This window comes from Rana temporaria, chromosome 4, assembly GCF_905171775.1.
Source record: "Rana temporaria chromosome 4, aRanTem1.1, whole genome shotgun sequence".
Lineage (NCBI taxonomy): Eukaryota > Metazoa > Chordata > Amphibia > Anura > Ranidae > Rana > Rana temporaria.
Window position 1 is genome coordinate 206,321,875 of NC_053492.1, and position 23,415 is coordinate 206,345,289.

General features: G+C 45.9%; 1 protein-coding gene across 4 annotated transcripts in view; it reads left to right on the plus strand.

Moving 5' to 3' along the window:
* The window catches only part of CLCN2 (chloride voltage-gated channel 2), a 348,319-nt gene that overhangs the window by 168,316 nt on the left and 156,588 nt on the right, over window positions 1-23,415 (plus strand). For all 4 annotated transcript variants that reach the window (XM_040349786.1, XM_040349785.1, XM_040349782.1 and 1 more), the window contains exons 10-12: window positions 2,426-2,527; window positions 9,661-9,745; window positions 9,843-9,998. In XM_040349786.1, the coding sequence (XP_040205720.1) occupies window positions 2,426-2,527; window positions 9,661-9,745; window positions 9,843-9,998 (343 nt within the window). The remainder of the gene's footprint in view (window positions 1-2,425; window positions 2,528-9,660; window positions 9,746-9,842; window positions 9,999-23,415) is intronic.

The window sequence follows — 23,415 nt, forward strand, 5'->3', positions numbered from 1 at the left end:
CGCAGGGGTTAAAAATCCCTTCAGTAGATTTCAGGACTGTTTTCGACTTGGTTTGCACTTTCATGGCCATATTTGTCCTGGTTCCTTTCCCTGAAGTTAAGGTTTAGGTTTTGGTGATTTTTAAATAGTTAGGGGTTGTAACGGTAAAACATTTTTTTCCTAAATGGCTTCCTTTACCTTAGTGTAGTCCTCCTTCACTTACCTCATCCTTCCATTTTGCTTTTAAATGTCCTTATTTCTTCTAAGAAATCCTCACTTCCTGTTCTTCTATCTGTAACTCCACACAGTGATGCAAGGCTTTCTCCCTGGTGTGGAGTGTCGTGCTCGCCCACTCCCTTGGACTACAGGAGAGTCAGGACGCTCTCTACGTTGCAGATAGAGAAAGGAGCTATGTGTTAGTGGGCTTCCTGACTCTCCTGTTGTCCCAGGGAGCGGAAAGGCACAACACTCCACACCAGGGAGAAAGCCTCACATTACTGTGTGGAGTTACAGACAGAAGAACAGGAAGTGAGCATTTCCCAAAAGAAATGAGGACATTTCAAAGCAAAATCGAAGGATTAGGTAAGTAAATTAAGACTACACAAAGGTAAAGGAAGCTATTTAGGAAAAAAAATGTTTACCTTTACAACCCCTTTAATTCGGACCAGTCTGGTCTACACAAACTATTTTTTCACTAACACATGTAGTGCTGTCTTTATTGAATGTAGCCTCAGCTGCCTAAAGTATACAGCTCTGTTTTCCGACAGTGGAATGGGGACTTACCCCCAGTCCCAAAAACAAGCTCCAGTCAGGCTGAGCACTGCTCAGCCATTCCCAGTAAGTTATTTTATGAATAAATACAAACCTTCCTTTTGAATGACTTAAAGTGGTTGTAAAGTCATTTTTTTTTTTATCTTAATGCATTACGATAAAAAGCCTTCTCTGTGCATCAGCCCTCCTAATGCTTTCCTGAGGTCCCTCTCTGTCTAGCGATGTCCACGAGTGTCTCAGCCATCCAAGATTCTGCCTCCTGATTGGCTGTGAGACCGCAGCAGAAAACAATAGTGACTGCTGCGGTCTGTCTGAATGGACAAAGGGAGCTGTGACTCGGCTCAGGTGCCCCCATAGCAAGCTGCTTGATGTGGGGGGCACTGAACAGGAAGGAGGGGCCAGGATCACAGAAGAGAAAGAGGAGGATCCGGGCTACTCTATGCAAATCCACTGCAACAAAGCAGGTAAGTATAACAGGTTTGTTATTTTTATAGGGAAAAAAAAGACTTTACAATCACTTTAAGTGGAGATCATGATGTCATCTGCTCGCCTTTCCGCCTCAGCCAATCTGAGGCTGCTTTGTTGTCTTTCAGAAAATACAAAGCTTCCTGTTAATGGCTGAGCTATACTTGGCCTTACTCAATTTTATTCAGAGAACAGACTGGGAAGTTCCCCATCCTGCTGCAAGAACAAAGCGATCCATTCTATATGTAGCATCAGCTACAAACAGTTCATAAGGCATTGACCGCCACTGCATATGTTGGTGATGGAAATGCTTTGTTTACACAAGCTTGATGCAAACAAACTATTTAAAGTTCACTAAAGCATGGATTTATGTTCTAAGCTGGCCATATATACGGTTCGTTTTTTTTTTTATTATTCAGACAGCCGTCTAAAGAAAAAATACAGATTTCTCCATCTACAAAAACAAGGTGGATGGAGGAATCCCCTCCCCTCAAGGACATTGTATTTTAACAGCTGCACTGGCCTCTGTCAGAATACACTGATCAGTGGCTGCAGCAGCTAATCAAGAAAAACTTTCCAACATGTCCTTTTGAAAAAAAATTATGGAAATTCGGAAGGGCTGGAAAGGCTTAGTATAACTATTTTCCTCATAGTGGATGACTGCTTGTCCTCCACTTTGTTGCCTGAAGTCGTCTGCTCACTGGAATTTTTCATCCTTGATCTGGAACACCAGGTTGACCCTATTGTCTTTACCAAACCCCCAGCTGGACTGCTTTAAGATGTCCCACCTCTGCGGTTTTACAATCCTTTCTCCCACAGTGGATGATAAAGAACGTATTTACTGTGTAAAAAAAAAAGCTTTTTTGAAGTCCATTGAGGGGAAACTGGGCTTCTACCCCTCTGTAATTGGCCTTAAGTTCTGTTTGCTCACAAAATGGAGGCATGACTGATGGAGTCAAAGTTATGCAGGGGCTCGCTTAATGGTGTTTTGTTTTGTCAAATGTCCAAACCTCCTGAAGGCAGCAGCAGCATAACTCACTTGTCATAGACTATTTTACAATCTAATGTACCTCAAAGAACTCCAATAAAATCATGTTATGGTAGGTACAAAAGTATATACAGTATATTTTTTTTATAATAAAATCGTTGATCTATTCTTGATCATAGCTAGTTGGTACCTCTTATACTTGTTAATTTGTCTGTTCCTCAGGATTGCCAGTGGATTTGGTGGTGCATTGTTTGTTTACCTGAATCGGAAAATTGTAGAATTTATGAGGAAGCAGAAAGCCATTAACAAGTTTCTTATGAAAAAGTGAGTCTCTTAAAATTCTTCTTGTAGCTATTGGGCCCAATATCTTTTCAAAGTAAGTATGACCAGCCAAATCTTTCTTAGTATGCCTATAGCACAACCCATTGGTCTAGCATGATCTCTGCTTGGTTCCTTCTGGTTTCAGGTAAACTAAACTTTTATTTTTTGCGTTCTACTGACTGTTTAACTTGTCTTTCACACTGGTGGTAATGCTTCCGCCTTCTGGAAAGAGGTCCGCAGTGGAGGCACTACTACCATCTTCTTGACATTTTTTTGTGGCAATTCTTTGTGGAATGCTTCTACAAGTGCGGATCAAGTGTTACTAGGCAGTGCTGCATTTCAAACTCTGCAGCAGAATTTAAATTGCCACAGCATGTGTACAGCTCTGCCTAACTGTATTAGAATTGCAGGGGACAGTTAAACCCTAGGTCAGCCGCATGTTTTTACCACCCCCTGGGTGCCAGTGTGAAAGAGTCTGTAAATTGTATATTTTTCAGAGCAATATATACAATTTTAAAACTGATCACAGCATAAGTGGTTTCCTCTCAAATATTAGCAGGTAAGCAGAGCCTGGAAACTTGCGTAAAGTGTATAGGAGCTTCAATTGCTATTCACGTGTCGTCAATAACCAAAATATTCATGTAGAATATTTAACCAACTAAAAAAAAATCTAAAGTATTTTCTAAAATTCTTTTTTTTTTCTAACCATTATAATGAACGAAAAAAAAATAAGCCAAACAAATGTATTCCGTCTTAAACATTAACCCATGCAATAAAGATGTTAAATTGAATTGAGCCATAAAATTAAACCTTAAAGGGTAACTCTAAATTCATAAGAAAAACATATTGCAAGTAAAAATTCATATAGCCTATATAATTGCAACACAAGCCATAAAGGCTTATAAAGCGTCGCCTATGGAGATTTTTAAATATTGAAGTTTGGCTCCATTTCACAAGCGTGTGCAATTTTAAAGCGTGACACGTTTGGTATCCATTTACCCAACGCAACACCATATTTTAGATTTTACCAAAATCTTGGGTATCTTATGGTCTTTGTGTGCATTGAAATTCATTAAAATGTATTTATGCGTTTGTAAAATTGCATTAGAAAAACTGCTGTGCAAATACCGTGGGACATAAAAATTTGCAAAACTCACCATTTTATTCTCTAGCAAGGGCCTCTGCTACAAAAATATATAATGATTGGGGGTAGAAATAGTTTTCTAGCAAAAATACACATTTCTGTTTGTAAACAAAGATCAGAGGCAGGCCTGATCTTGAAGTAGATAATGGCTAAAGGTGCTCCTTGGATGTTGCGCATCTCTCTGTTGCTATGATCAAAGATTAAGGCCTGGTTCACACTGGTACGATTTGAGATGTCAAATCGCATCTCAAATCGGCAGCAATTGTCGGCAATGGCACCGTCCTAATCGGTGCGACGCCGCACAGATGTCTCTGAAATCGGGACTGCCAGAGGGAGTGAAATTGTTCAGCTGAACTCGCACGGCTTGACTCCTGCAGCCCAGTGTGAACCTGGGCTAAAGGTGATTAATATCTGCTAAAAGAGGCCAGCATTCCTCTAAAGTATGAAAAGGGTGGGACTTTAAAGGCACAGGCGTTTAACAATAGTTATAAAACTCAATTTTAATGTTATCAAAAAAGGGTTGTACATATAGTAAGACAAAATATATATAAAAACAATTCAAGCTGGAAGTGCTAAGCTAACACATAAAGGTGTAGAAAAATTGGATCATGTGTATATGATGGCATGAGGCAATAATATCAATACAAGGAATAGTGATAGTAGCATTCATAGTTCCTACGCGTTTAGGAGTAACTTTAACTCCTTCAGGGATAATTCCTTATACAGTTTAGTAAAGCAGGGAAAGAAAATCCATTGCATCACTTAGTGAAAGAAGCACACATTGTACACAAAAACACTGGTTAGGCACACATTTAACCATTTGACCGCCCTAAATGTTTAACCCCTTCCCAGCAAGTGTCATCAGTACAGTGACGGTGCATGATCATTGTATTCGTGTCATTGGTTCCCACAAAGTGTTGGTGTCAGATTCTCCACTGCGATATCACATTCCCACTATAATTTGCTGTTCGTTGCTATTACTTTTATAAAAAATAAATAAAACTCCAGTATATATACCATAGTTTGTAGACGCTGTGACTTTTGCACAAATCAATCAATATACGCTTATTGGGATTTTTTTTTTGTTACCCAAAATATGTAGCAGAATACATATTGATCTAAATTCATGAAGAAATTTTTTTTTTTTTTTTTTTTATTGGATATGTTTTATAGCAGAAAGTAAAAACAAAATTTTGGGCTTTCAAGTTTGTTGGTCTTTTAAAAAAAAAATACTAAAATTTAATATGGGTACAGCGTTGCATGACCACACAATTGTCAATTAAATTAAGGGGGTAACACTGCAAGAGGTCAGGTGGTTAAAGGCAGATATGTATATATTAGGGCTGTTACTGATCAAAATGTTCCTGTTCGATTAATCGTTTTTTTTTAAATCGATTAATCGAGTAATTTCGATTAATTATAACGCACATACAGATCCAACTACTTTTAGCTGATCTCCTTGCAGGCTGATTCCCAGTGCAGCTACCAACCACTGGAAAAATGGATAGCAGGATACAAAAAACACACAAAGGCAGCGCTCGATGGGAATAGCATTAAAACTTTGATAGTCTTCAAGTAGGTAACCAAATAAATATTGCACTGGAGATAAAATCCATGTAGCTACATAAACATGGGGCGAGTAATGCCAAACGGTAACAAAAGCAGTCATAAACACATTTAGCCAAGTATGATACTGGTATTAAAATGTGTACAACGATACCACTGCTGAATCCAGAGGGGTTAACATCAGTCTGTCAGCATGTAGATGTCCCATGAAGGGAACTATCACAACTCCCAGTGGATGGCTGTAGAATCCCAGGGTGATAGAGGGAAGTGTAACAGCCCTTGCGTGTGGCAGATAGTAAGGTCCCGCCAGCATGCAGATATGAAGGCACAGCAAAGGAGCCCTTCAGATGGACACGGCAAGACCCGGTGTCCGTGACGTCACTGGATCTCGACGGAACTCCCTGAAGGCCCAGAAGCCGGCGGAGAGGTGAGTACCAATCAAAATAATTTTAATCGATCAAAAAGATTTTGATCGATCAAAAAAAATTAAAGATTAATCGCTTAATTGTAAATTTGCACAGCCCTAGTGTATGTATATGTGTGTATGTGTGTATATATGTATATATATATATATATATATATATATATATATGTATATATATACAATTTTTTTTTTTTTTTTTTTTTAACCACTTGCCGCCCGCCAATGACAAATTGACGGCGGCAAAGTGGTTGTAGAATCCTGACTGGACGTCATATGACGTAATCAGGATTCTGAGCCGATGCGCGCCCCCGGGGGCGTGCATCGCGGCGATCTTTGTTGCAGGGTGTCAGTCTGACACCCCGCAACACCGATCAAGGTAAAGAGTCTCTCACGGAGACTCTTTACCACGTGATCAGCCGTGTCCAATCACGGCTGATCACGATGTAAACAGGAAAAGCCGCTAATCGGCTTTTCCTCACTCGCGTCTGTCAGACGCGAGTAGAGGAGAGCCAATCGGCTGCTCCTGTGACAGGGGGGGGTTTGTGCTGATCGATTATCAGCACAGCCCCCCCGAGGATGCCCACTGGACCACCAGGGATGCTCACTGGACCACCAGGAATTAAAAAAATAAAAATAAAGGTATGCCACCCTAGACCACCAGGGATGAGGACACAAAAAATGGATGCCAATCAGTGCCCACAATGGGCATCACTGATTGGCAGGCATTGTTTGGCACTGGCATCCATTTGTAAAACACAGTGCCCATCTATGCCCATCTGTGCCGCCTATCAGTGCCCACCCGTGCCGCCTATCAGTGCCCACCCGTGCCGCCTATCAGTGCCCACCCGTGCCGCCTATCTGTGCCCACCCGTGCCGCCTATCTGTGCCCACCCGTGCCGCCTATCTGTGCCCACCCGTGCCGCCTATCTGTGCCACCTATCCGTGCCGCCTATCCAAGCCCACCTATGCCGCCTATCAGTGCCGCCTATCCAAGCCCACCCATGCCGCCTATCCGTGTTGCCTATCCGTGCCCATCAGTGCCGCATATTAGTGCCCATCAATGCCACCACATCAGTGCCACCTCATCGGTGCCCATCAGTGCCGCCTTATCAGTGCCAGTCAGTGCCCATCGGTGAAGGAGAAAATGTACTTATTTACAATGTTTTATAATAGAAACAAAAAAACGTTTTTTTCCTAAATTTTCGGTCATTTTTTATATTTTTTTGCAGAAAATAAATATCCCAGAGGTGATCAAATACCACCAAAAGAAAGCTCTATTTGTGGGTACAAAGTGATAAAAATTTAGTTTGGGTACAGTGTTGTATGACCGCGCAATTGTCATTCAAAGTGCAACAGCGCTGAAAGCTAAAAATTGGTCTGGGCGGGAAGGTGTATAAGTGCCCTGTATGGAAGTGGTTAATGAACAAAAATGTCATACCTGCTCTGTGCAGAGGTTTTGCATAGAGCAACCCCAATCCTCCTCTGGGACTCCTGGCTCCTCCCTAATGCCGTGTGCCCCCATAGCAAGTAGCTTGGCCCCATCCCTGCTTTCTCCTCATTGGCTTACTGGCTATGATCGACAGTAGCCGGAGCCACTGCTGTTTTAGCCAATGAGCAAGAGGAGACCTAGAAGTGCTGCACTTTGCTGGATTGCGATGGGGCTCAGGTATTTGGGGGGGGGGGGATGCGTGAAGGTTAAAAAAAAACCTTGAGCTTTTACGACCACTTTAATTCCAAGGTACCCTTTCATTTAAAGCAAACCTAAACCCAAGAACAAAATATGATCGTATTGCAGCTTATTGACCAATGTCTGCATTACTGAGGAGTGCTGTAACCCTAGGACAGGGAAGCAGTGTGTTATGACTAGTAGGGCTATATAACACCTTCCTTTCTTCTCTCTAATGGTGAAGGTGTTTTGTAGTCCATGGAGATAGCTGAAACCCGTGCTAACTGATACAGGAAGGTATTTTTTTTTGCCTCTGAACGGTTATCTGCTCACTAGATATCTGGCTGGATAAAAAGCACTTTTTGAAGAGACACATTAAAATGCTTTTAATTGTATATTTAATAGTCCAAAAGCTAGCAATTAAATGTATTACTGGAGTCTGCAATATACTTTGGAGTGTATTTATAAAACATCTGTTGCATGAATTTCAGAAACATTCACACAAACTGAACTAAACTTCACTGAATTTTTTCGAATAGATAAAAGTAATTGTAAAGAAACATTTTTTATTTAAAAAAAGTTAACAAACATGTCATACTTGCCTGCTCTGTGCAGCAGTTTTGCACAGAGCAGCCCTGATCCTCCTAGTCTCGGGCCCACTGCCATCGCTTTGACCCCCCCACCCTCTGCTGAGTGCCCCCATAGCAAGCCACTTGCTGTGGGGGCTCTCTGTGCCCTTAAGACACAGAGCATGCCTCAGCCCCGCTCCCTGCTATTGCCTCACTGACTGTGATTAACAGCAAAGGGAGCCAATAGCTCCTGCTGTTGCATCTCAGTCAATCAGGAGGGAGAGACCCAGGTGAGCCTTGGTTCTCGTGAAAATCTCTGGATCGAGATCAAGCTTAGGTAAGCATTAGTGGGAGCTGCACACTGAAGTTTTTTTTTACCTTTTATGCAAAAAAAACCTTCAGCCTTTACAACCACATTAATCTCTGCATCGCCAGCTTCAACTAGTGGCCAATATGCAGCATAGTTTTCTGAAATGCCTCCAGTAAAAAATATACTGCATTATGGCAACTAGATGGAGCCTGTTGATCTATTCAAAAGCATAATGTGACAAATCATTCAATGTACATAACTGTTATATAAGTAAATCCCTTAATCACTTATGGCCCGCCGTCGTATGATGGTACTTTGAAGAGGGATATCATTGTTATGGCAGTAGCTAGCTACCATAACCCTGTTATCCTCTTCTTTAGCGAGCGGTCCGCTTTTAGACAAAAGTGGTCTCTGCAGCGGATTCACCACGAGATCGGCCACGCTCGGGTGCCTTCCGCTGCTTACCGGAGCCGCCGGCAGAGGCGATTGCGTCCTTCTCACATTTTTAGGTATGGAGATGAGTGAGGGGAAGATAGCCCCCACCCATCTCCATACCATTGCAGGGCGAAAGCGACGTCCAAGCATCACTTCTGCCCATAGCTCATAGAGCAACTTTTTTTTTTTCCAAACAACATTTTATTTATTTATTGCAATTTAGTGTAAATATGAGATCTGAGGTCTTTTTGACCCCAGATCTCTTAATTAAGCGGTCCTGTCATGCTTCTTTTCTATTAAAAGGGGCAACAACATTTTATTTTTATTTTTTTAAATAACAGTATAAAAGGTAAAATAAATAAGAAAAAAAAACATTTTTAAACAAACCCCGTCCCACCGAGCTCGCGTGCAGAAGCGAACGCACAACTTGGCAGCACCCGCATATGAAAACCACACATGTGAGGTATCGCAACGATCGTTGGCGTGAGAGCCATAATTCTAGCCCTAGACCTCCTCTGTAACTCAAAACATCAAGGTGGAGTGTAGACTTTGCATAGCTGGAGAAGGTCACACTGAGGGTTATGATGCCCTTATGTGCAAGTGTGCTGTACACATGTGCACAATGCGGCAACATCTACTGGTACCTGTAGCAGATTTAGGTCTGTATTGAGAATAAAAACCCAATAGTATTTTAGCTTGCAATTTGTGCATCAAGTTGGACCAAGAACTGATTGGCAAAGAAAGGTAAAGTGCCTAAAATCTGTAGTATTATTTAGAAAAGTCTGTTTTCATTTAGCATGAATGCTTTTAACAAACCATGCTATTTTTTTAACTATTTAAACGATTGTAAGCTCTCACGAACAGGGCCCTCTGATTCTTCTTGTATTGAAGTGTATTGTAACTGTACTGCCTGCCTCCGTTTTGTAAAGTACTGCACAAACTGCTGGCGCTACAGTATATGCACCCTGTATACAAATAATAAAAATGCTGCTATAACTGTTGGGTATATATTTATCTCACAGGCGCTTGTTGTTTCCTGCTGTGGTCACTCTACTCATATCCACTTTGACATTCCCTCCTGGATTTGGACAATTTATGGCGGGTCAGGTAATATTCCAATTGACAATTTAACTGAGGTTAGAGATTCATAAGCAAATATGCAATATATAAAAGGCAAACAGATTGACTGTTTATTTCTCTACAGCTCACCCAAAAAGAAACCCTGGTAACACTGTTTGATAATTGCACATGGGCTCAGCAAGGTGTCTCAGAGGATTTTATGTTCAAAGGAGCTTCCAGTGCATGGAAAAACCCTAAAACAAATGTGTTTGTTAGTCTAGTGATCTTCATTCTAATGAAGGTAAGATAAACCTGTGCTAATTTTTATCAGTGTGTGTTGTAAATAAATATGCAAATATTTCAAATTTAGTATTGCTTTGTTTTGATTCACATAATTTATTTTTGTAGTGTAAGTGAGTGGTGTATGTACAGTAGCTTTCTTTGACAATAAAAGCAGGAATACACTAGTTAGCAAACAGTCTCTTCTACCATGGTGGCCATGTTGGTGCATAATATATTAATGCTAAAATGTAGCTGTCAGGAACAGGTGTGACCAGTAATGTGTGGACTGCCACAGAGAATATTAGGCACAACTACAGTGAAAAATAATATAATTTATTTAAAAATAAGTGAACAACATAAATGTAAACGCACCTCCAATATACCAAACTCTAAAACCAGATAACTAAACAAATGGTGACACATAATGAACAACTGCCCAAACCAAGTATATACAGAAGGCAGGGTCATAACAGAGCCAGGGTCATACATGGGAGATTAAGCAGAGGGAGCTAGGAGCAAGACAGGGAAAACCCCATTCATGAAATTTAAGCTGGGAAACTATATCTGTAGTGTTTTTTTATCTCTTTTCAAAGCACTATGTCCTGTAGCTGTCTCCCGCTCAGTTCCTCTGTTATCGGCCTGATAACTTTTGACAAGTTCTCAGAGACGGCAACCTGAAGTATGTGTGTCGGGGGAGTTTGCTATAAATAGATTAGCAGTCAGCTTGCTATCTCAGAGCGGAGCTGTGCGCATTCCTGTCTTCCTTTGCCAATGTGTAGATGGGGTTGTGCCTTTTCTCCAGTCAGCTGTCTTGGCTGTATGCCAATAATCCACTCCCAGTGGTGACCAGGAAGAGAGGCCCGTACACACAATTTGATATTCCGACAACAATTGTGTGATGGACGTGTTTTGTCGGATAATCCGATTGTCTGTATGCTCCATCGTACAATTTTTGGATGTTGGATAGCTATGCTCTCGAAGTGTCCAACAAAAATGTGTTCCGTCGGATTATCCAATCGTGTGTACACAAGTCCGTTGGACTAAAATCCAAAGTACAAACACACATGCTCCAAACTAATGCTAACCATCAGTCAACATTAGCAGAAGTTGCCCAAAGGGTGGCGCTAAAGAGCTGAAAAACAATGTAGTTTTGTGTATGTTGGCTAAAAAAGTTCTGCCATCTGTATGCAGAACAAGTTCACGGCCAACGCCCTTCGGACAAAAATCCACGGATTTGTCTGATGAAAGTCCGATTGTGTGTATAATGCTTTAGACGAAGAGCACTTTCTAAAGGATAGAAAAGACAAACAGAGCAGCGCAAATCTAAGTGTATTTGTAAAAGCAACAAACTTTAATTGCAAATTATTACACTCACTAGAAAGTGGTTTTTAGTGGGCACATCATGAGTTAGCAAGCTTATGATGTCACAGGAGTCCAGGGTAGCTCCGTGTAGCACGATCCTGTCAAACTCAGCGGCGCTGGTGGGTTCCGGTGTCCCAGGCTTGATGTGGAGGGCGCAGAGGGGATGAATGAGCATGCATGCTCTGAATGCGTGCGTCATCTCCAATAGCCCACTACCAGCAACCTCCTGGACTCCTGTGACATCGGAAGCTTGCTATCCCATTATGTGCCCACTAACAACCACTTTCTAGTGAGGTGTAATAATATGCGATTAAAGTTTTTTGTTGCTTTTACTACTACACTTAGATTGGCGCTGCTCTGTTTCCACTACCTGAGTAACTTCTGCTCTACAGCTAGCTGCCTTTCTAGTGTGGATTCCCAGATTGTCATCATTCCTGAGGTTTTTACCCAGGACACATGGACTCTTTATCTGGACTAATTAAATTTTTTAAATTTAAATTTGTAATCCTTTGCCATGGTTTGAATGATTTTAATACTTTCTTGATGTTTAAACCAGGAGTATACTATCTCCCTACCATTTTCCTTTGTACATACAATCCTCATTTTATATGGTACAAGGATTGACTCATCCTTGGCAATATCACCGCCTACATTTGGGAGTGCCTTGGCGCATCAAATAATATTGTTGTTTTACTTTCTAAAGGATATATACAGCTGAAGACAGCAGATATGCATGTAAAACATTTTATATAGGGGGATTTGTTTCATCCCTGTGTATTATCTGAGGCTGTTCACTTCACTGGGTATATGTGAGGGTTTACATACACTTTAACCACTTAAGACCCAGACCGTTAGGCAGCTAAAGGACCTGGCCAGTTTTTGCGATTCGGCACTGCGTCGCTTTAACTGACAATTGCGCGGTCGTGCAACGTGGCTCCCAAACAAAATTGGCGTCCTTTTTTTCCAACAAATAGAGCTTTCTTTTGGTGGTATTTGATCACCTCTGCAGTGTTTGTTTTTTGCGCTATAAACTAAAATAGAGCGACAATTTTGAAAAAAATTCAATATTTTTTACTATTTGCTATAATAAATATTCCCCAAAAATATATTTAAAAAAATATGTTTTCCTCAGTTTAGGCTGATACATATTCTTCTACCTATTTTTGGTAAAATAAAATCGCAATAAGCGTTTATCGATTGGTTTGCGCAAAATTTATAGCGTTTACAAAATGGGGGATAGTTTTATTGCATTTTTAGTAATTATTTTTTTTACTACTAATGGCGGCGATCAGCTTTTTTTTTTTCGTGACTGCGACATTATGGCGGACACTTCAGACAATTTTGACACATTTTTGGGACCATTGTACTTTTCACAGCAAACAATGCATTAAAAATGCATAGCCGGATTCAGTAAGACTTACGACGGCGTATCAGTAGATACGCCGTCGTAAGTCCGAAGCAGCGCAGTCCTATCTTTAAGCGTATTCTCAAACTGAGATACTCTTCAGTGTTGCTAAAATACGACCGGCGTAAGTCTCCTACGCCGTCGTATCTTGGCTGCATATTTACACTGGCCGCTAGGGGCGTGTACGTGGATTTACGCCTAGAATATGTAAATGAGCAAGATATGCCTATTCACGAACGTACGCCCGTCGCAGTAAGCTACGCCGTTTACGTAAGGTGTTTTTCAGGCGTAGATATACCACAAAAAAGATGGCGCAGCCCATGCAAGGTATGGACGTCCCGTCGAATTTTACGTTGTTTGCGTAAGCCGTACGTGAATGGGGCTGGGCGTAGGTGACGTTCACGTCAAAAGCATTGAGTAATTCCGACGTGATTCTGAGCATGCGCGCGCGTACGCCGTACAAACTGCCCTCATTTACATGGGGTCACAGCTACTTTACATGTAGCACGCCCACTACCTGCCTAATTTGAATTAGGCGGGGTTACGCCGGGCCATTTGCGCTACGCCGACGTAACTTAGGAGGCAAGTGCTTTGTGAATACAGTACTTGCCTCACTATGTTACGTCGGCGTAGTGCAAATGGGATGCGCTACGCCGGCATAAAGTTACGCCGCCATACGTGAATCTGGCTAGCATTGTTTACTGTGAAAATGACAATTGCAGTTTGGGAGTTAACCACAAGGGGCGCTGAAGGGGTTAAGTGTGACCTCATTTTGTGTTTCTAACTGTAGGGGGGTGTGGCTGTAGGTGTGACGTCATTGATTGTGTTTCCCTATAAAAGGGAACACACGATCAATGACGGCGCCACAGTGAAGAACGGGGAAGCTGTGTTTACACAGCTCCGGGGACCGATCGGGTCCCACGGTCACGGAGCTTCGGACTTGGTCGCGGGCGCGCGCCCGCAACCCACGGCTGGGCACTTAATTAGGACGTACCTGTACGTGCCTGTGCCCAGCCGTGCCATTCTGCCGACGTATGTGCAGGAAGCGGTTAAATATACTTCCTGCAATGAGCATCAGGTTGATGGCTGATATGAGCTTCTGGCTGCTGAGACACCCGCTGGTGGACACGAACTGCAGGCTATGAATCTGGGAGCCACAGTGCCACCAGCAGGTGAGCCTTTTCCTGACAGTAGCCGAAAGGAAAAAACATTCATAGTTGAACAGTCAATGTGTTCATTCACTTGTACTACTGTTGTTTTTTCTGCTAGTTTGAACACAACACTCAATTGATGGTGACCCATTTTCTTAAGGGCAGAGTAATCTGTCCTGTGTTTTGTTTGTTTGTAAAGACCTAGCTTTGTGACAGATTGATAGCTTCTATATCTTTTAAAGTGTACCTAAAGGCAAAACCTAATTTCTCTTTTCGTCCATGGATGGACACAGCTCCTTAAATCTTGACAAGTGGATTATTTTCCGTCTATTAGGAGAGAACTAGGCAGACACGTTCGTTATCGTAAAACATGTAACTTTAACAGAGTTGAACAGCCCCGCCCAGGGGACGGTCCCTCCAGTCATAACCCCTCACCCTGCAGCATGCAGCTCAGTTTTTTTCTGCCCAGCAGAGGAGGTGGACCTGGCTACCTTTGGGCCCAGAGTCCTGAAGACATTTTTTTATTTTATTTACTTTATTGTTTGTGATTCTTTTATCAACTGCCGGCTGGGCGACAGGCTGGATATTATAGATCCTTGTAGTCTCCCCAGTCTGGCCATCGAGCGTGAGCAGGCCTTGGCTAAACGCTGGGTCGGCCACGACATACCCCATGGCTCTGGGGGTGGCCGGTGGGCATATGCTCCGGGGTCCACATATGACTGGGCTGCTACTGTCTCACGCACAGTGGACTGGGCCGACAGCTACTCTGTACCACTCAGTTGTAGGTCTGTCAGGGACGCGCCAGCAAGTCCTCGCAAGGACGGGTAAGTACGGTTTCTCCTGCCTCGGTGTGATGGAACAGCTGGGCATTCCCGGGATTAAGGGGTTCTCCTGTCCTCCCTGCTCTCGGTCACCCTTTTCCATCCTGCCCTAAGGGCCGCTGCGACCGGGGTGTACCTGTGGGGGGACTGTGGGGTGTCAGGGTCCGCTTTCTGTGAGGGGTGGTCTGTCTCATGGGAAAGTTCCTGCCACGGCCTTCTCGTCCACATCGCGGTGCTCATGCACCATTTTTACAGCGCGGACGACCATTTTTAGTGTGCCTGCCTTCACTATTGAAATTTCCATTGGCTGCCATTTTGCCATGGCTGCGCTGTGATGCAGGACAGCATTGCAGGCGGCCATTTTCTTGTCTTCCACGCCCTTTAATCTGAGGCGTTTGGCAGCCATTTTGAAGTGGGTTTTGGCCGCTAGCTCTGGCTTTCTGAACGCCGCAGTACATTCACCAGTTTTTTTCCTCAGTTTTCCACACACGCTGTGCACAGTAGGAAGGCGGGCAGCAGCACTGAGCAGTCTCCCTCTGGGTAGTGAGTCCCCTGGGTAACCCCCCCCCGGTCGGTGCAGCAAGGAGGGTGGACTTGAGGGCTGTCAGTGGGTCATAATGGAGTCGGAATCTGGCCTTTCTTCTCCTAAATTTGTCAGAGGCAGCAAACGGTGCCCCTGAACCTGCGGTTCCCATGGATACGCTGTTGGCAGTCCTGGAGTCCTTTGTTGCTAGGGTGGAAGCGACGTGCAGGATTAAGGGTGGTAAAAAGTGCCCCCCTCCCCCCACCATCTTCTGGGGAATGCTCTGACTTGGATTCGGGCCTGGCTGCGGCTCAGGACCCCGGTTCTGGTATGTCAGAGGATGCGGACCAGGACCTCCCTGGTAAAGAGGACCCCTCGTCTGGGTCAGTGCAAGATAGGGCACTTGTTAGTGCACTTATTGATGCAGTGAGGGACTCTCTCAAGCTGGAGAGGATACAACTGGGACTTCCACAGAGGGCTCTGTCTCCTTTGAGTAACACAAATCGAACCGTTCTGTGAAAGTTTTTCCTTATGTTACTTTCTTTAAGTTCATAGATAAGGAATGGGAATGGCCGCAGAAGACCTTTGTGGTCCCTCAGCGCATGGTGGTCCGTTATCCTTTTGAGGAGAGCCTTTTGAAAAAGTGGACCTCTCCTCGGTCGTGGACCCCCTAATCTCTCGGCCCTTGATTTCCAGAGCCTCTGTATCTGCGGTGGTTTTACGCCACCTGATATGGCTGAAATTCTGGTCCGCTGACCAAGCATCCAAAAAAGCTCTAGCAGATTTGCCCTTCAAGGGTGGAAGGCTTTTTGGTACTTCGCTGGACGACATTATTAAGGATGTCACTGGAGGTAAGAGCACACTTCTCCCTCAGTCCTCTATGGGGAAGGAGTCACACCGTAAGCAGGGGGCCTTCTATTCTGTGCAGAAGCGTTTTCTTGTCAGTCGGGTCGGCCGGCAGATCCTCCCAGACTGACCAACCTCCAGCTGGGGGACAGAAGAGTCCCTGGGTGCGCAAGCCAAACAAGCTGGCTAACAAGCCTGCTACCGCATGAAGTTTTGCCCCCGACCGACTCAAGGGTGGGGGGACGGCTTTGCGGGTTTGCAGCTCGGTGGACCTCCCTGCCCTTGGGACCAGTGGGTCTGCGAGGTGGTCACTTCGGGGTACAAGATCGAGTTTCTTGTCTGCCAAACAGATTCTTTCCCTCAAATCTTCCTCTCCTTCTGGCTCGTCGGTCTGCTTTAATGGAAACAGTACAGGACTTGCTCAGGTGCGGGGTAATTTTACCTGTGCCACTGAAGGAAAGGTTTCAGGGTTTCTATTTGAATCTGTAGTCCCAAAGAAGAATGGTGTCTGTCCAATCTTGGACCTCAAGGCCCTAAATGCCTTTGTGAGGGTTTGAAAGTTCAGGATGAAATCAATTCGTTCGGTGGTTGCTGCGTTCCATCCGGGGGACTTTCTGGCGTCCCTGGACATCAAGGACACATATTTGCATGTCCCCATCTGCGCCAGGCAGCAGAGGTTTCTGCAATTTGCGATCGGCGAAGACCACTATCAATTTGTGGCTCTTCCCTTTGGCCTAGCGTCAGCACCGAGAGTTTTCACCAAGGTGCTCGCCCTGATTTTGGCTTTGCTGAGACAGAGACGATCTTCTTCTGAGAGCTGCTTCTGGCTCAGAATTAGAGGGGGACATGTCTATAGCCAGTCAGACCCTCCGGGAATTTGGTTGGGTGCTGAACATCCAGAAGTCGGTGTTGGTACCGACTCAGCGTCTGGAGTACCTAAGGTTGATCCTGGACTCCTCAGAGGTGAAGGTCTTCCTTCCTTTGGAAAAGTTGCAGACACTACAGTCGGCGGTGAAATTATTAGCATCACGCAAATGGTTGTCTCTCCGTTTTTTTGCATGCAAGTTTTGGGCCTCATGCCCCGTCATCCAGGGGTGGGCGGTGAGCTATATGCTCCAGGGAACACATATGACCGGGCTACTGCTGTCCGTGTGCAGTGGCCGACAGCCAGCTCCTTACCGCTTGGGTGATGGTTCTGTCTGTTGAATGCGTCCAGCAATCCCCACAGAACGGGTAAGTATGGTTCCACCTGTCCCAGCAGGATGGAGCAGCTGGGCATTCCTTGGGAGGGCGACTAGGGGGTCTCACTCTTTCTTTCTTCTCTCCCTGTCCTTTTCCCTCCTCCCTGAGCTTGGGCCGCTGTGTGACTGGCCAGGGGTTCTCCGGGGGGGGGGCTCTAAGTCCTGGCCATGGGGCTGCACTGGGGGTTTATGGTCCTTCCTTGTTTTCTTGACATAGTTGGGTGTTCTTGTGTACGTTTTGTGTGAAGGCCGCCATGCGGGTCAGAGTGGTCACGGCCTTTTTGGTGTAGTCTCAGCCAGGGAAGGCCGGTGGCCATTTTCCCGTAGCCCACGGGCATTCCTGAGGCGGCCAGTGGCCATTTTCTTGTGGTTTCAGTTGTTTACCTCTAGCGCTGGAACTGTTCGTCTGGAACGGCGTGAATTACACAGAACACCTTGTGACTGATTCAGAGGAGGACGGCAGCGCAGTGTAGTACCCATGTTAGGGTGGTGAGTTCTGCAGGGCGCCCCCTCAGTCTGTGGCAGCTAGGAGGTGGATTTTTGTCTTACCCTGGCTCCTTTTTGTTCTTCCCCAGACATCCCTGTGGTGGCTATGGACGCTTTATCGGCGGTCCTGGAGTCTTTCGTTGACAGGGTGGAAGCGGTGTGTGGGCGCAAGCGGGGTAAAAAACGCCCCCTCCCTCACCGTCTTCTGGGGAAAGCTCTGACTCAGACTCTGGCCTTGCTGTGGCACACGGCCCCTGTTCAGACGTTTTTAGAGGATTCGGACAGTGAAGATTCCGTGTCAGCGCAGAAAAGGGCGCTTGTATGAGCGCTTATTACAACGGTGCGGGTAACCCTAAAAATGAAGGATACGGCAGGGGCATCTACAGCGGTGTCTGTCCCTTTTGGGTTCCACAAGGAGGCCCGCACGGCTAAGGTGTTTCTCTACCTAGCTTACTTTGATACGTTTATTTACAAAGAATGGGAAGGGCCACAACGGGCCTTTTCGGTCCCAAAACGCATGGCGGTACGGTACCCCTTTGAGGAGAGTTTCCTGAAGAAATTGACATCTCCCCCGATTGTGGGACCCCCGGTCTCCAGGTTTAATAAGGTAACCACGATTTCGGTGGAGGGGAACCCTGGCTTTTAACCACTTGTCCACTTGTCATATGACGTCCTCCACTTTGTGCGGTGATATCTGAATGATGCCTGCAGCTACAGGCATTATTCAGATATCGCCGTCTTCAGCCGCCAATTCTGTGTACGATAAGAATGATCAAAGCGGCGGTTCCACAGCATGATCGTTCTTATAGGTAGCGGGAGGGGACGTTCCCCCCCCCCCTCCCCCCGCCATCCGGTGCTTCTCCGGGCTCTTCCGTGCCATCGGGGGCCGGAGAGCGAATCGGTCGGCGCTGCCTGGAAAGCATAGAGATGACTGGTGACCAGATGGTCACCAGTCATCTCTGACCGTCGGAGGCCCGGGCGTGACATTATGACATCACGCCCATTACCCGGAAGTAAACAAAGCTGCAATCGCGGCTGTCGGCATGTGATCAGTGATTTATTTTTTTTCACAGATTTCATGCTTGTAAGCCTGGAGGAGAGATGTGGGGTCTTATTGACCCCACATCTCTCCATAAAGAGGACCTGTCACACTGATTCCTATTACAAGGGATGTTTACATTCCTTGTAATAGGAATAAAAGTGATAAAAAAAAAATGTAAAAAAAAGTGTAACCAAAAAAAAAAAATGTTTTCAAAACGCCCCTGTCCCGTTATCTTGCGCGCAAAAGCGAACACGCATGCAAGTCCCGCCCACATATGTAAACGCCATTCAAACCCCACATATGAGGTATCGTGTGCGTTAGAGCATGTGCAACAATTCTAGCACTAGACCTCCTCTGTAACTCGAAAATAGTAACCTGTAAAAAATGTTAAAGCGTCACATATGAAGAATTTTAAGTACAGAAGTTTGGCGCCATTCCATGAGTGTGCGCAATTTTTAAAGCGTGACATGTTGGGTATCTATTTACTCGGCGTAACATCATCTTTCACATTATATAAAAAAATTGGGCTAACTTTACTGTTTTGTTTTTTAATTCATGAAACCGTTTTTTTTCCCCAAAAAAAGGTGTTTGAAAAATGATTGCGCAAATACCGTGCGAGGGAAAAAAAGTTGCAATGACCGCCATTTTATTCCCTATGGTGTCTGCTAAAAAAAAATATGTTTGGGGGTTCTGATTAATTTTCTAGCAAAAATGTTTTGATTTTTACATGGAGAGAAGTGCCAAAAAAGGGCCCAGTGGACAAGTGGTTAAGGACCCCGCCGATGGGAGGGCCGAGGCGGTTGCCTGGTCCATGTTCACAGTGGGGTCAGCATTGAGGCCAGTATTGGCCACGGCCCTGGTGTACAGAGAGTTGGAAAAGCAACAGGCTTCCCCGGTCTGCTTGGAACTGGCAGACCAGTTGGTGCATGGCCTTAAGTATGCCTGCGATGCGGCCTTAGATACAGCTCCTTTGCTTACTAGAGCCTCAGTATCTGCTGTGGTGCTCCGTCGCCTAATTTGGCTAAAATGCTGGTCTGCGGACCAGGCATCTAAGAAGGCTCTGGCAGATTTGCCCTTCCATGGGGAGAGGCTTTTTTGAGCCTCGCTGGATGACATTATTAAGAATGTTACTGGGGGTAAGCGCACGTTGTTTCCACAATCCAGAAAAGGTAAGGAGCCACGCCGTAGGCCAGGGCGCTCCTTTTCCACTCAAAAGCGTTTTTTTCGTCCACCCGGGTCGGCAGTTAAGCGTTCCCAGGCTGACAAGGTACCCGCTGAGGGACAGAAGCGTCCCTGGTTTCGCAAGCCTGCGAGCAAATCTACGGCTGCATGAACATTTGCCCGCGCCCGACTCACGGGTGGGGGGTCGCCTTCAGGAGTTTGAAGCTCGTTGGACCTCCCTCCTTTCAACCAGTGGGTTTGCGAAGTGGTGTCATTGGGATACAAGATGGGCTTTTTCCCTCCAACCTTCATCTTCTTCCGGCGCGTCGGGACGCCCTGTTTGGGGCAGTGCAAGACCTTCTGAGGCGCGGGGTGATAGTACCTGTGCCTTTGCCGGAAAGGTTTCAGGGATTCTACTCCAATCTGTTTGTAGTCCCAAAGAAGGATGAGGTCCGTCCGATCCTGGATATCAAGGCCCTCAACTGCTTTGGAAAGTACAAAGGTTCAGGATGGAATCAGTTCGCTCTGTGTTTGCTGCACTCCATCCAGGGGATTTTCTGGTGCCCTTGGACATCAAGGACGCATACTTGTCCCCATATGATTTGGGCATCAGAAGTTTCTGTGATTTGTGGTCGGGGACGAGCACTACCAATTTGTAGCTCTCCCCTTTTGGCCTGGCGTCGGCTCCAAGAGTTTTCACAAAGATGCTTGCCCCGATTCTGGCTTTGCTGAGGCAACGAGGGATCGGGATCGTGGGATACCTGGACGACCTCCTTCTGAGAGCAGCTTCTGCCTCAGAATTGGGGGAGGATGTGGCGATCACCAGTCAGACTCTTCTGGAGTTTGGTTGGGTTCTAAATCTCCAGAAGTCAGTGTTGGTGCCGACTAACGCCTGGAGTACCTGGGCTTGATTCTGGACTCCTCCAGAGGCAATTTTTTCTCCTTTCAGACTAGCTGCAGACTCTTCAGACTGCGGTGAAGCTGTTGGCGTCCCGCAGGTGGTCATCACTGTGCTTTTGCATGAGAGTCCTAGGTCTAATGGTGGCCACTTTCGAGGCAGTACCGTATGCTCAATGCCACACTTGAGTCTTGCAAAAGGAGATTCTGTCCAAATGGGACAAGTCTCTGTTGTCTCTGGATTGTCTGATTTCGGGTGAGCCACCTAGTCGGGAAATCCCTGGTCTGGTGGCTAAGGTCTCCGGCCCTTCAGTTCGGGAGATCGTTCCTTCCTCATCACTGGACGGTGATCACGACGGACGCCAGCCTGACCGGTTGGGGGGAGTTTGGGGCGTACAGTCGGCACAGAATCCCGCCTGCCGATCAATGTGCTGGAACTTCGGGTGATCAGGCGGTGCCTCTCCACATGGTCACGAAGGCTGCAAGGACGCCCAGTCAGGATCCAGTCAGATAACACCACGGCGGTAGCGTATGTCAACCATCAAGGAGGAACAAGGAGCTCTGCTGCAGCATTGGAGGTCGCTCACATCCTGCGGTGGGCAGAGCGACGCATGCCGGCTCTATCGGTCGTGTACAGTCTTGGCGTAGAAAACTGGCAAGCAGACTACCTAGGTTGTCAGATGCTGAACCAAGGGGAATGGTCGCTACATCCGGATGTATTTCGACTCCTTTGCCTGAGATGGGGCACGCTAGATGTGGATCTCCTGGCTTCTGGACTCGGAAGGTATTGAGGTTTGTGGCCAGGTCCAAAGATTCCTTTGCGGACGCATTGGTAGCTCCATGGGGGCATTCTCTGCTGATTTATGCCTCCCCCCGCTAAAACTTGTCCCTCGTCCGCTTCGCAGAGTGGAGACGGTGATTCTAATTGCCCCAGATTGGCCCTGGCTTCCCTGGTACGCCATCATAGTTTGGATGGTGGCGGATGTTCCTTGGCGACTGCCGATGTGAGAAGACCTTCTGTCGCAAGGTCCTATACTTCATCCTGTTTTACAGTCGCTGGCTTTAACAGCATGGCTGTTGAGGGTCAAGTGCTAAGGGACCGAGGTCTGTCGGATTCGGTAATCTCCACCATGCTGAGGGCACGGAAGTCATCTTCTCGGAAGATTTATCATCGTACGTGGGAGGCCTACATCTCTGTGTGAGGAGATGGGGTAGCGTCCACATATCCGGTTTCCAGGATCCTACTATTTTTGCAGCGGGGAGTGGAAAACTTGCCTTAAGCACCATTTAGGGGCAGATATCAGCCTTGGCTGTGTTGTTTTTGTTTTTTTTTTCAGTGACCCCTGGCTCATTCATTGGCCAGTACGTTTGTGCAAGGGGTTCGACATGTGGCCCCTCCATTTCGGCCACCGCTGCCTCCGTGGGATTTTAAATCTGGTGCTCTCGGTGCTTCAGAAACCCGCCGTTTGAGAACATTAGGGAAATCCCCCCCTATTGATATTCTCTCAGAAAGTAGCCTTTCTGGTGGTGATTACATCTGCCAGAAGGGTTTCTGAGTTGGCGGCCTTGTCTTGCAAGTCTCCCTACTTGATCCTCCACAAGGATAAGGCGGTGCTACGCCCGCAGCCTTCGTTTCTCCCAAAAGTTGTTTTGGCGTTTCATCTAAATGAGGACATTGTGCTTCCATCCTTGTGTCCTTGGCAGTTGCATCCTAAAGAGGTTGCTTTGCATTCCTTGCATGTGGTCCGGGCTGTGAGGGTGTATCTGTCTGCTACGGCTTCGTTTCCGAGGTCAGATTCACTGTTTGTGTTGGTAACTGGTCCAAAGAAGGGCCTGACGGTCTCGTTGGCCACCATTTCTCGGTGGATTAGACAGATTGTGATCCAGGCTTATGCCTTAAAAGGGCGGGCGCCTCCCTTTCCTCTCACGGCACATTTGACCAGGGCAATTGGTGCCTCCTGGGCTTTCCGACATCAAGCGTCAGTTTCCCTGGTGTGTAAGGCGGCGACCTGGTCGTCCATTCACACTTTTACTAAATTTTACAAGGTTGATGTGAGCACATCTGCGGATGCTTGCTTCGGCCGCAAGGTTTTCCAGGCGTCTGTTTAAGGTTCCAACTCCTCCGTTGAGGAGCTCTGGGTTGTTATGGGTGGAGTTTTTTTGTTGCTGTTCCCACCCCTCATTTTTTTGACACTGCTTGGGGATGTCTCTAAGGTCAAGATTGACGTGCTGTGTCCATCAATGAACGAAAGAGAAAATAGGATTTTTGTACTCGCTGTAAAATCCTTTTCTCTGAAGTTCATTGACGGACACAGCACCCACCCCCCTCCTTTTTTATGTTTGTACTTTTGACGAACTGAGCTGCTGGATGCAGTGTGAGGGGTTTATAGCCAGTAGAACTGCCCCCTGGGTGGTACTGTGCAGTTTTGCTGTTTTTACATGTCTGCCTAGGCCTCTACCTTAAGGTGGCGATCACACCCTAATGTCAACATTTAAGTGCT